At 66.2% G+C, this 13,502-nt stretch overlaps 1 protein-coding gene across 4 annotated transcripts in view; it reads right to left on the bottom strand.

The window, feature by feature from the left end:
• The window catches only part of DNMT3A (DNA methyltransferase 3 alpha), a 48,833-nt gene extending 38,348 nt beyond the window's left edge, over window positions 1-10,485 (bottom strand). For 2 of the 4 annotated variants that reach the window (XM_056343534.1, XM_056343533.1), the window contains exons 1-3: window positions 10,333-10,485; window positions 3,486-3,720; window positions 1,566-1,954 (exon numbers count right to left, since the gene is read on the bottom strand). In XM_056343534.1, coding sequence (XP_056199509.1) covers window positions 1,566-1,715 — 150 coding nt within the window. In that variant the 5' untranslated portion in view covers window positions 1,716-1,954; window positions 3,486-3,720; window positions 10,333-10,485. The remainder of the gene's footprint in view (window positions 1-1,565; window positions 1,955-3,485; window positions 3,721-10,332) is intronic. The other 2 variants (XM_056343536.1, XM_056343535.1) reach the window with 1 other exon arrangement.
• Between the last annotated feature and the right edge of the window lie 3,017 nt (window positions 10,486-13,502).

The following is a 13,502-nucleotide window of genomic DNA, read 5'->3' on the forward strand; positions in this document are numbered from 1 at the left end:
TGGCAGAGCCGGCTGGGAGCCTGTGGCTGGAGGGTGCAGAGCAGACCCCCCCCAGCTGCAGTCGCAGGGACCCACCTTGCCAAACTGTGCGACGCCACACTTTGTCGATGGACCTGCAGCTCTACAGCCTGTCCCCGCCATGAGGCCATGCTTCATCCAGCTCCACAGGGAGATGAGCAGCTTCTGCCACTGCCAGGGCACCCAGCAGCACCACAGAGCCCAGGGAGCTCAGCCCAGCCCTGCTCCCAGCAGCGGGAGTGCCATGGGTAAGCAAGCCCCCCGACAGCCATCCCTTTGCCCCCAGTGCCACCCTGGCTGCCAGCACATGGCTCTGGCCAGCTGCCCTGTGCCAACATTGACCAGGCCCTGGCAGTGTTTATGCTGGATGTAAAGAAAAGGTACGGCGGGGTGTAAAGTGCGTGGCGCTATGCTGTGCTGGGAGGCCAGTCCTCCTTCGGCCGGGAGAGGATGCAGCTGGGGAGTGCCTGGTGGGTGCCACTGAGGGGACGGGGTGCTCTAGGGGTGCTCTTCAGGGTCCCCACGCAATGACCCCACCACAGGTGTGCTGCAGTACTCTTGGGGGGGCTCTGGGCTGCCCCAACCCTGTCCTACTGCCAAGTGGTGGCCATAGGCACTGCTGTGATTCCTCTCATGGCTTGGGCCCAGCACTGTGCCGGCAAGGCAGTGCTGGGCACAGTGACTTGCCTGCGAAAGCAGTGGCCAGCTCCTGCCACAGTGTGCGCGACCCCCGGTGCAGTCCTGCAGGGCAGTCCCCTGCCAGTCAGTGCTCAGGGCTCTGTTCTGCTCCCCACGCCGCTGCAAGCGCCTACCCTGTGAAACGCCACCGGGCAGCCAGCTTGAGGAATGCCAGAGCTGTGAGGGCAGCGGGGTCCCTGCTGTGGAGGCAGGGAGGTGCCCCCAGCACGCACGGGGACAAGCAGAGCTCCTCTGAGCCATCCCCACAACTGCTAACACAGGGCAGCCCCACCACAGGGCTCAGTACAGTTGCATCGGGGGACACCAGCGCATCGGGGGACGTGGGGCAGCACTGGGGCTGCGGGGATCCCCTGTGGCATAGCTGGCACCCCAAAAGTGGGGCAGGCGCCTGAGGAGCAGGGATGCAGCCTGGGCATGAGCAGGGGCTGGTGAGAAGGGCCGCGAGGGGGATCTGCTCCCCCTCAGCCTGGCACAGGGGTGCCGGTGCTGCAGCCCCTCGCTGCCTGCAGCCCGCTCGGAGCTGAGTCATCTCCCAGTCCATCACCCTGCTGCCCTTCTCCCTGGGGCTTGGCCAGGCGTGGGGCTGCATGGTGCGTCCCTGATGCGCTGTGCTCCTGCGCTGCTGCCAAGCAACAACCCAGAGGGAAACCACCACCGAGGAGGAGAGCTGCTGCATGACGCAGTGCTGGCTCCACGGCTGCCGTGCCGGGTCCCAGCTCCTGGCTGCGCTGGGCTGGTGGTGGGGTGGGAGCAGGGAGCTCTTGGTACTGGGGGGAAACAGACCTGGTGGGATAGGAGAAGGCAGGTGCAGACACCCCACTCACACAGGAGCTGGAGCCCAGCCTCACCAGGTCTGTGCCAAGAGCAGCCGGCACCCATGTGACCCACGGTGCTGCGAGTGTTGAGGGATGGCCTCGTCCTCCTGGCTGTGCAGGCAGCATGCATCCCTTCGGCTGAGGTGACCTCCGCGCGTGGCCGCGGGGGAGGCAATGCCACATCCCGGCGGGGTCAGGCCAGGACAGCGCTCAGCTGGGTGCGCTCGCAGCATGCTCACTGCCAGCCCACGTGGGTTGCTGGCACCCTGGGGACCAGCACTGGCACTGTCAGGTCCTGCTTTCGAGGGTGAGCTGGGTTGCACTGCAGGCACTTGTTCCTCCCATGGCTCTTCCCTGCAGCTCCCCCACTCCATGTCCCCGTGCCTTGCTCTCCAAGCCGGCTCTGCCACGCACCTCCAGATCTGCACCAAAACATAGGGTGGGCTGCCACATCTGCCTCCTGGGGGCTGCCCCACCACCCCGCTCACACTCCTGGTGCTGGTGACCAGCGCAAGTAGGCTTGCTTTCATGCACCCACTCCAGCATAACCTGCCACGGGGGAAAGCATGGGACCAACCAACTGACCCCTGCTTTACTCATGCCCCCAAACGGTGCCAAGAACATGCTGGGCACTTCCCGGCAGATACACAAGTCGGTCCCTCCAGCAGCCAAGAGCCATGGCTGGAGCACAGGGCGCACCGACGCAGGGACCACAGTGTGGCCGCCACAACCAAGCCAGCCTGGAGGAACTCAGATGACCCTGACCCTGCACTGCCTGCAGCAGGACAGCATCCAGCTGGCCGTCTGCCCCGGTCCCCACGCCTTGACCAAGGCAGGCCCTGCCCCTGCACCCATCAGGATGCTTCTCCTCTTTGCAGCAAGAGTAATGCCTTTGCCAGCACCGGCATGGGGAGCAGCCACGCTGGCCTGGTGTGCCTTTGCATGTCAGGGATGCCAGGGAGCACTGAGAATGCAGTCAGAGCCTGCTGCTCACCCCAGCACCCCAAACCCAGCACGGTCCTGCATCTCTTGCATCATCTTGCCTGCCCTGTCCTGCATCTCTGTGACACCCCCAGCCCCCGGGTCTGGCCTCTGCTCAGCCCCCAGCAGGCAGGGTGGTTTGGGGGTCACCCTTCCCCACAGAGCCACCCTCCGGCCAGCGGGGCAGGGGTGATATGTACCGGGGATGGGGTTCCATTGGACAAGGCTACAAGCCCCATGCATGGTGTGGCAATGAGAAGACAAGCATGCACCTTGTGCCACCCAGCATGGGAGGGAGGGGTTCCCTCACGAGCCTGAGCACTGCATGTGGGGTGGTGCAGGGACCCCTGAGCCCCCACAACAGCAGATGGGACCCCCATCAGGGTGGAGCAGGACTGGCACGAGGGCTTGAGCCTGGTCATGGCGAGGCTATGGGGCCACCTCCTGATGCATACCCCACGGTCCCCTCCCACTGCCCCACAGCACCCAGCACCCACCCCATCACCACCCATCCATCCCCAGAACCAGGGCAGCCCCCATCCTGGGGGACCCTGCCACTGCAGCAGCCCCCTCCCTGCAGCCGGGCTTGCTCCGACCCTGGCCACTGCTGGGAGGTGACAGCAGGTCTCTGCTTCCACATCCCCACCCCATACTCCCCCACCGCCAAGAATAGCTCAATCCGCGCTAATCCCGGCTGCAGCTCAGGGCTCCCCCTGCCCTGCACCGCGCTCCCCACCACGGCAAGGGGGGAGCGCGGCTGGCATGTGGCAGAGGAGACCCCGCACTCCCTTTTCTGGCACATGTGCCAGCCAGTGGTGGCCAGGGGCGAGCCATACCCCCAGAGCCTGCTGCCACCCCGGCACCAGTGGGGGCAGCACGAAGTCCAGCAATAGGGATCACTGTGGCACGAGCAGGGCCCCCCTGGAAGCTCCCCACTTGCCAAGAGCCGGCAGAGCCATGGTGGGACCCTACCTTGTGTGTGTCGAGCGCCTCGCGGTTCGGAGCGGGGCTGCTGGCGTCAAGGGTCCCGCTGGACGGCATGGTAGGGAGCGAGGGTGGGCACCTGGGACCGTTGCCTCTTCAGCACCAACGCGGACCCCGCTGCCGCCGCGCTCTGGCTCTCTGTGCTGAGGAGGGGGTCCGGGAGCCGTTGCCTGCCGCAGCGGCCAGCCCCTGTGTCCCACCGCCTGCCTGGATTCTCCTGCCCCTGCGGGAAGCAGAGAGGGCTGGGGTGAGGGGGGAGCACTGGCCCTGCCGCCCCCCGCCCATCACACCGCACCCCGGCCCCCGGCAATTATTAACATGCCACAACCTTGACTCAGCTGGGCTGGGCTGTTGCCCCCAGCATTGCCCCCGGCATTGCCCCCAGCCGGCAGCTGAGCCCCAGTCCGTGCCCCAGTGTGGGGTGTGGTGTGCATGGCACACGGTGTGACATGGGGTGCGCAGTGCCCAGCCCACAGGGTGAGCTGCACGACACGGGGTGCACAGTGCATGTGGCGGGGTGCATGGTGCGTCATGTGGGGTGCAAGGTGCAGGGTGTGTTGCACTGTGCAGGATGCATGGTGTGGGGTGAATTCTGCGGGGTGTGGGGTGCATTCTGCAGAGTGCATTTTGCAGGTTGCAGGCTGTGGGGTGCAGGGTGTATTTTGCAGGGTGTAGGACATAGGGTGCAAGGGTGCATTCTGCAGGGTGCACGGTGCGGGTGCAGAGTGCATTCTGCAGGGTGCAGGTGCAGGTTGTGGGGTGCGGGGTGCAGGCAGGGGCTGCGGAGGAGGCGTCAGCCCCAGCACCTGTTGCTATGGCAAACGCTGCCTGCATTAGCCATGGCCGAGGCTGCTGTTGCCTTTGGCACCGGAGCTGCAATTTGTTTCTAGAGCTTTCCAGCCGCAGCCCGTTCCCAGCCGGCGGGGTGGGGGGCTGCCGGGCGGGCAGGGCCGCTGCTGCTCAGAACAGAAACTCAAAACCCGACACGTTCCGCCCGTCCCCAGGGCTGCCTGCAGCGGGGGCTGCCTGCGGGGCAGGGGGGCCCCGCTGGGGCTGCAGCCTTCCCCGGCCCCACAGCCTTCCCCGCCGCACGCAGGGGGACCCCGGGGGCTCGGCGTGCCGGGGGGTGGGAGATGGGTCGGAGCTTGGCCGTGCCGTGACTCCCCTGGCATGGCCCCTCTCGCAGGCAGGGCTGGGGTGGGAGGTGGGCAGGGGTGCGGGCAGGAGGGTGGGATGGCGGTGCGGGGTGGGGGTGCAGGCAGGGGGTGCAGGGTATGGGTGCAGGATGCAGGTTGGGGGAGTGGGATTGCAGGTGTGGGATGCAGGCTGGGGGTGCTAGGTGGGACCTGGGGGTGCAGGATGGGACCTGGTGCAGGGTAGGGGCGGGGGGTGCAGGCTGACACACACACACACCCCCACGACGCACAGCCCTGTGCCACCCGCTGGGGAGGGGCTTCCCCAGCCCTCGGTTTTGCCAGCTTGGGGTCCCCCAGGGGGAGGCCCGGTCCCTGGAGCCATCCCGGGGCACCATCCCCGCCAGCTCTCTGTCACACATGGCCTGCCCGCGCCTCCCCCATGGAGCCCCTTCAGCCCCAGCCCAGCACGCTCAGCCCCTGCTGCTGCTGGCCCCTCCGCCCCTCCGAGAGGGTCCAGGGCTTGCACTGAGCACCCCAAGCACCCACACGCTGCTGCTTCAGGCACCCGTCTGGCAGCTGCTGTGTCAACAGCACCGTGGCACACTGTTCGGCACAGCATGGCATGCCGTTTGGCACAGCATGGTGTGGCACCTTGGCCCCACGTCCCTCCCTGCAAGCTGCTTCCCCAGGGTGCTGATTGTGGGGCTGGGGCTAGCAAAGCCCCTGGCTGTGCCCACGTCCCCTGGAGCCCCCAGCACCGCTCCCACCGCACTATGCCTTGGCAAAGCCCCGGCTGCAGGCACAGGAGGACACGTGCTGCCGGAAGGCACCCAGGGCAACACCGGCTGCACCCAGGCACCTCCGTAGCAGGGGCACCCCAGCCCCCCTGGGGGGGGTCCCTCCGTGCCCAAAGGTGCTTTGAGGTGCTGGTGTCCCTGCTGCCCAGCGGGTCCCTGCCTGCACTGCCCTGCAGTGCTGCCACCAGCGCCCGTCTGCACGTCTCCGCAGCCCTAGAAAATGGCTCGGTCTCCCCCAGGCCAGCCCCACCGCACCGGGGTCCCCTCCGGCAGCCCTGGGGAGCGGGCGACGGCCCCCTCCCAGCATCTCCGGTGCCCGGGGAGTGCGCGGCTGCGAGCCGCCCCGCTTGGTGCTGCCAAAGGGCCAGCTCGCGGGCTTTGATTCGCTTCCAGCAAACATGGTCTCCAAACGCACTAAAAATAGTTGGGCTGCGTACAAACCCCGCGGCAGCCCTGGGCTGGCGGCCGCCGAACAAAGACCGGGAGAAGCCGGCGGCACCGGCTGCTCCCCGCTCCCCCAGCCCCACCGCTGGCACCGCGGGGCGAGTGTGGCCCCGCCAGGAGGGTAACGCGCGGGTACTGTGGTAGCCCCCGGTACCAGCCCCGCTCCCCCGCGCTCTTACCCGGCCGAGGCTCGCCCACCGCGGCGGGATGGGACGGGACGGGACAGGGGGCTGCAGCACCGTGCCCCCCGCGCTAGGCCGCCAAGACCCTCCTCCCGCAGCGCCGGGGCATCCCCTCGCCGATGTGGTGGCTCGGTGGCAGCAGCGGTGGTGGTGGGGGGGGGGGGGGGGACGGGACGACAGACCCTCGTCCGGCGCTCGCCGGCGAAGCGCGGGGAGGGACTCGCCGCCTTCCCTCCTGCCTCACTATTTAACCGCTCAGGCTGACCTTACGGCTGACGGTGAGCGGGGGAACCGGCAGCCCCAGCCCGCGCTGTGCCGCTCCCGCACGGCAGGGCCCCGGCGAGTCACGCTTGCCGCACGGCAGAGGCGTTTCAAAGTAGGTTACCTGCGATGGATGGATGAGACACGCGGCATTGACAAAAAAAAAAAAAAAAAAAAAAAAAAAAAAAGCACCCCCCCCCCCACACCCCCCCCCCGAAAAAAAACCCCAACCCGCCTGTTTTATATCTAGGGACCTTGCCGGCGTCCGCTGTTGCCATGCCACAGCCAGGAACCTGCAGAAACCCAAACAGCCATTTTAGGTGACAGCGAGCGGGGTCCCCGACAGACCCCTGTGTCAGTGGCGGGTGACACCTTCTCCGCAGTCTCCCCCTCCCTGTCCTTATGTGACCCCGCGTGCAGCATCCCCCGGTGCGGTGACACCCACTGGGTTTGGACGGGGTCCCTCGTGCGTCCCCACCGTGGTGGGGACGCACAAGGGACCCCATCCAAACGCTTCTCCCGTGACAAGTGCCGCAGCGTATTATTATTGTTGTTGTCACTTTGAGTCACCGCCACCCCCGGGCAGCCGTGCTCCTCCTCCTCCTCCTTCCCAGTGCTGGGGAAGAACTTCAGGATTGACTCAGAGGGGATGGGAGCCGCGGCCGTGAGTCACCCCCCACCCCCTGCACCCCCCACCCCTGACTCACGGCGGGGTGCTCCCCCCCACCCACAGCCCCCCCCCACGGCGTGGGTGCTGCTGGCAAGGGCAACCAGGGACCGGGTGGGCATTCCCTGAGGCCCAAAATTTAGCCGAGCAGTGGGCAGCTCCCCTGTGATCGCCTCCCGACAGATGGTTGCGCCGAAAAACCACCAGCACGGGCAAACTGTTGACCTCATCCTCTGTAATTATAACTTACGAGCAAAATATTTGGCCATGCTGCTCGAGGGTGCACGTGGCGGGCAGGGAAGCGGCCGCCTGCCCAGCCACACGTGCAGTGGCTCCTGCCTTTGCTGCAGCCGCCTGGAAACCACTGCTGGGTCTGGTTTTGAGGGGACGAGGCACCGGCAAGCGCTGGGGTGCACTGGCAGCAGGCCCCCTCCAGCCCCCAAAACAGACCCAGTACAGAGCGGGGACCCCAGTTTGGTTGGCACCACTGAAGCAGCCCCGTGCTGCACTCCTGGGAGTGACGCGCTGCCTGGCACTGCACCCTGGGGAGCAACATAGGGTCCTGCACTGCACCCCAGGCTGCAATGCACTGCATCATGCTGCACCCCAGGGAGCAATGCACTGCACCATGCTGCACCCTGTGGAGCGATGCACTGCCCTACACTGCGCCCCTGGGAGCGATGCACTGCCCTGCAACACTAAGCTGCACACTACAGGCTGCAGCCCCCCAGAAAGCCAGATCCTGCAAAGTGGGAGCACTAGCAAGGGCCAGGGTCAGTTGAAACTGCCCATGGGACGGGATGGTCACGTGCGTGGCAGACCCCAGCACTGGGACGTGGTGCTGTTTTGCAGGTGGGACAGTGCAAATGCAGTGAGGTTCATGAAGAAGCTGCGGCTGAGCTCCCAGAGCAATGGGAACGCCTCGCCGCGGAGAGCCCCAGTGCTCGATATGCTCAGCTTAGTGGGAAAAAAACGGCTTGAGAGATGATGTGATTACAGTGAACACATGCTGCTGCAGGCAGAGCCCCCTGGGCACCACGGAAACCCTCCAGCTGGCAAGGGAGCAGGGCCGGGAGCTGAGCTGGGGCAATTCAAACTGGCAATCAGGTACAGGCTTTGAACTGGGAAGGGCGGTTAACCGCGGGAACAGGCCCAACAAGCAGTGCTGTGATCCCTCGCGTGCCGAGCCCCGCGGCGGGAGCGCAGTGGGGAAGCAGGACTGTGGCTCGGCCCGACACCTCTCCTGGCCCTGCCTGCCGAAGTTAGGCAAGCTTGCCCGGTGCAGCCCCGCGAGTCCCTGCCCCGTGCTGTGGCGGTAGCACCAGTGGGAGTTCAGATGTTACAAGCTCAAAGCAACCTGCAGCTTCGAGGGTGAGCGGGTCCCAGAGCAAACTGCAGAGCAGACATCTCCCACCCTGTGAAACCACACACCCAAACACCGCCGGCTCCTCCCGTGGAGCTGGAGCTGCTGGAGCACGTGTGCATCTGGCACACGCGTGCCCTGGGCACACGCATACGCGTGCCGGTGGTTACCTGGCAAGCCCACACGCTTTCCCCTCCGGGTGCTGCAGGGTGCCGCACCTCACTACCGGCCCAGCCTGCCTGGGGTAGGCAGGCAGGCAGCGGCACAGGCAGAGCCTGTGGGAAGGCATTGGGGCAGGGACACACAGATGTGCAGTCCTAAAAATACCCATACGAAAACCACCACCTGAAGGTCCTCAAGCAGCCACCCCGGCACAGCACGGTGGCTCTGTGGCATAGCTGGTGGCAAAGTGGCGGCCACCACTGGGTTTTAGGTACGGATGTAGCCCTTGCTCGGCAGCTTGGCGGTCACGTAGGCAGCCGGGGGAAACACCTGAGCCGTGGCCTCGCCAGCCGGCCAGTGGCACGGGCACCAGCATCCTGCCTTTCCTCGAGAGGCGGAGGGCACTGCATGTCACGAAAAGAGGCTCTTGCTAGGAAGTTTCGAGCTGACTCAGCACGAAAGGCCAGTGCAAGCGCGGGAGCTGCTGGGAGCAGCCACCGGGTACAACAACATCCACTCCCCTCCGGCTCCCCGTGGCTGCCAGCTTCGAGGGATTTGCTCGGGGATGGTCCAGATTTCCCCGCCTGGGGTCTCCCGGTCAGGGCAGGTGACGGGCAGCAGCCGGCAGAGCCGGGCAGGATGCGGGTGCCCACCATCGCGGCCGGCTCCTGCCACCGCGCACTCGGTGCAGCAATGTAAGCACCGAACGCCAATCCCGTGGTGACACCGTCTACGTCACACAAAGGGAAGAAATAAAGAAAGAGGAACTGAGCAAAGAGGAAAATTTCATTTGCCCACAGGTTCGCGCACACGAACACCCGAAAATGAGGGGGGAGAGAAAAAATAAAAGAGAGAGGGAAGGGGGCGGCAAGCGGGCAGCGGCGGGGCTGCGGGCAGCAGGGGTGCCCTGCCAGGCCTCTGCCCCGCGTTGCCACCTCCCCGCCCGGGGCTGCGGCGGTCCTGCTGCCCGCGGGGGGGCCGGGGGTGGCGTTTTATTTTATTTTTTTTTTTTTCTGCAAAAAATAAAACTTTTGGCAGGCGCCAGCCAGCCCGCGCCCCCCCTCCCCCTCCGCCGCCCCGGGGCAACTCCGCTGCCGGCCGAGGGAGGGCATCGCCGGGCCGGGGGCAGCGCCGCCGGGGGTCTCGCTCCGGGGGTCACGCACAGGCTGGCGGGCCCGGCGGGGACTCCCCGGCGCGGGGAGCGGGCCGGGCCGGGCCGGGGCCCCGCGCTGCCCTTCAGCCGCCCGGCGCGGCGCTCAAGGACACGGCGGCGCCGCGGGGGCCGGGCCGGGCCGGGCCGCGCCGCCGCCACCCCCGCCCGCCGAGCGGGGCCGGGCCGGGCCGACAGTGGGGGCGGCCGCGGGGGGCCGGGGAGGGCGACGCGGGCCCGGCCCGGCGGGTGGCGGCCCGGCCGCTGCCATGTTTTCCTGCTCGGCGCTGCGCCCCCCCGGGCCGGCCCCGCCGCAGCCCCCGCCCGCCGCCGCGACGCCCCCCGGGCCGGGTGGGAGGCAGGGGCGCGGGCGCGGACACGGACGGACACACGGACAGCGGGGCGGGGGTGTCCGCAGGGCTTGGGGGGGGGTGGGGGGTGCGGGCCGCCCGCCGGCCTCTGCGGGCCAGGCCGGGCAGGACCGCGGCAAGCGGAGCCGAAGGAAGCCGAGCCGAGCCGAGCGGCGGCGAACCGAACCGAGCCGAGCCGAGTCGCGCCGAACCGAGCCGAGTCACGCCGAACCAAGCCGAGCCGAGGCGGCCAGGGCCGGGGGATGCCCCGTCCCGGGGGTCCGCGGGGGCCACCCGTGTCCGCGCCGCCGCGGGGCCGTTACCTGGGCCGGTGCGGGCCCGGCGCGCCGTGCCGAGCCGTGCCGAGCCGCCGCCGCCGCTGCGCTGCCCGGCGAGGCCTCCTCCCGCAGCGCCGCCGCCTCCACTGCAGCACCGAGCCGCGCCGCCCGCCGCCCGCCCGCCGCGCGGTCCTAGCGCCCGCCGGGCCGCGCCGAGCGCAGCCCAGCCCCGCCGGGCCGGAACGGCTGCGGGCCGGGCCGGGGTGCTGGGGGCTGAGCTGGGCCGGGAAGGACCGGGCCGGGCTGAGCCCGGCTAAGCCAAGCTGTGCCGTGCCGAGCCGTGCCGTGCCAAGCCAGACCAAGCCAAGCCAGGCTGGGCCAAGCCAAGTGTCGTCAAGGGCTGTGCGTTTTCAAGGGCTGTGCAGCATCGAGCCAAGCCGGGCTGGACCAGGCCAAGCTGAGCCAAGCCAAGCCGGGCTGGGTGGTGCAGTGCCAAGCCGAGTCGAGCCGAACCAGGCTGGGTCAAGCCAATGTTGGCCGTGCAGTGCTGTGCCAGGCCAGACTACGGTGAGCCAACGCACTCTGGACCAGGCCAAGCCAAGCCAAACTGAGCTGTGCCCTGTCGTGCTGGGCTAAGGTGGGCTGTGCCAAGCTGAGCCGGGTCCAGCAGTCCTGTGCGATGTTGGGCTAACATCACCCCAAGCTGGGCTCAGCCCAGCATCGCTGAACTGTACTGAGCTGTGCCAGGGAGATCCAAGCAGTGCCATGCAGTGCCAAGCAGTGCCAGCCCATGCCAAGCAGTGCCAACACATGCCAAGCAGTGCCATGCAGTGCCAAGCAGTGCCAGCCCATGCCAAGCAGTGCCAACACATGCCAAGCAGTGCCATGCAGTGCCAAGCAGTGCCAGGCTATGCCAAGCAGTGCCAACACATGCCAAGCAGTGCCATGCAGTGCAAAGCAGTGCCAGCCCATGCCAAGCAGTGCCATGCCAAGCCAATCAGTGCCATGCAGTGCCAAGCAGTGCCAGCCCATGCTGAGCAATGCCATGCCAAGCCAAACAGTGCTAACCCATGCAGTGCTGAGCCAAGCAGTGCCATGCCCAGCTGAGGAGCACCAGGTTGTGCCATGCCAAGCAGTGCCTAGCAGTGCCATGCAGTGCAGCACTGAGATGGGCCGAGCAGGCTGGCTGGGTTGTGCAGTGCCAAGCCATGTGTGCCAAGTTGAGCCATGCCATGTGATAACACGCTATAAAGACTGCTGCCAAGCCAAGTGGTTTCATACCATATTGGGCCATGCAGGGCCATGCAGTGGCATGTGCTGTGCCAAGCAGTGTCATACAGGGTCAAGCCACACAGTACAGGTGTGCCAAGCCAAGCAGGGCCATGCAGTGTTGAGCCATGCCATGCAGGGCTAAGCCATGTTGAGCTGTGCAGAGCCAAATTCTGCAGTGTAGCGCCATGCAGTGCCAATCTGAGCCGTGCTGAGCCATACCGTGTGGCATGGTGTCTACCTGTGCCAAACTGCACACTGTCAGGCTGAGTCATGCCATGCCAAGGCATGCCGCGCTGAGCTGTGCCCACAGTTAGGAACCATGCCAAGCTGTGCAGCACCATGCCAAAGCAAGTCACACTGAGCAGTGGTGAGCTGTGCCATGCAGTGCCAAGCTGTGCCATGCAGCACCGAGTGGAGCTGTGCAGAGCCAAATCATGCACTGCTGTGCCGAGCCATGCCAGCTGGGTGCCGCAGCCCCATGCAGCATGGAGCCCGTCATGCAATGCTGTGCTGTGCCATGCAGTGTTATGGAGACCTGCCCTATGGTTTGCACTGTGTGTCCTGCAGTGCTCAAGCTCTGGGGACCACCCCACAGTGACCCACAGCAGTGCCTCATGGCAGGGACCCTTGCTGCACCCTCCTGTGGTGGTGCAGCAAGGCCAGTGATCCCCCCAGGCCAGACCCACATCCCTGTGCCCAGCCTGGGGCACCACCTGGCCCCATCCAATGCTCCATCCCTTCTCCCCATGCTCGTGCCAGCTGTGTCCCCCCATTCCCTGGTGCCAGGAAGCCCTGACCCTCAGAAGGCACCACCAGGCACTGCCGAGATGTCCCTGGGACCTTCTGATCACTGGGCACCTGTGTCCCATGCCTTGGCACCCCATATTGGCCCCATGCTGAGGGAGCTGGAAGGAGACCCCTGCTTCCTCTTTTGGCCAGAGGCTGCCAGAGGGATGCCAGGGCTGAGCAGGGACTGGAGCATCCTTAGGGCACCTTCCTCTACAAAGCATTTGTGTGGTAGTTCCCTGAAAGGCTCGAAGCCCAACAGTGGGCATGGCCGTGCCACAAAGGCTCGGAAAGCAGATGAGGAATCAAAGGATTCAGCAACTGGGATGCCTTTGAGTCTCTCAATTTGTAAACACACCTGAGGTTTCCTGGGGGCTGATATGGGTTTCTGCAGCACCGGTGGTGCTGAGGGTGCTGGGGAGGGACTGGAGAGCTGGTCACTGCTGAAACTGACCCACCGGCTGGCAGCAGGTGTGGAGGGAGATGAGCTCTGCTCTGTGCCACTGGGGAAGTGCACGAGTCTAGGGGCTTAGGGCTGGACTATGAGGAGCATTGGAGAGCCCAGAAGAGCCATGGGCTAGTGCTGCATTGGAGGAGAGGAGACCTGGGAGGGACATTGCTGGGTAGCCCCAGCTGCAGTGGGCACCTGGGGATGCTTGTGTTTCTGCCCCTGACACCATGCACAGGCTGTTCTGCCAAAGCCTGTGCTTGACTGTGGCCTCACGCCAAAGCTGGCACCTGTGGGTGCTGAGGGTGGGGTGATCTTGAGGGGGGGTGGCCCGCCCCAGGGATCATCCCGGCACCACCTGGAAAAGTGGCTGGGGTCCCAGACTGGTATCCACAGCCCCTGGCGTGGGCACAGAGGGGCCCAGCAGCACCCGGCCACGCTTCTGCGGCCCCACTCCTGCCTCTGGCCGTGCCATGCTGCTGTGCTGCACCGTGCCAGGCTGCAGCCCTGAGAGGAGCCCTTCCAGGCAGGGACCCCGGCTCTCCTTCAGTGCTGGAAGGCGCCTAGTGCACATGGGGGCACTGTAAAATAAGACATTAATTAATAATAATAATAATTAATGTTGCATTCCCCTGACTTAATAGGCCATTTCCTTTGCTGCTGCAGGGAAAGGCTGTTCGCTCCTGCTCCCATGGGTCTCTTGCAGCAG

The sequence above is a fragment of the Falco biarmicus genome, chromosome 6, assembly GCF_023638135.1.
Source record: "Falco biarmicus isolate bFalBia1 chromosome 6, bFalBia1.pri, whole genome shotgun sequence".
In the NCBI taxonomy this organism is placed as follows: Eukaryota; Metazoa; Chordata; class Aves; order Falconiformes; family Falconidae; genus Falco; species Falco biarmicus.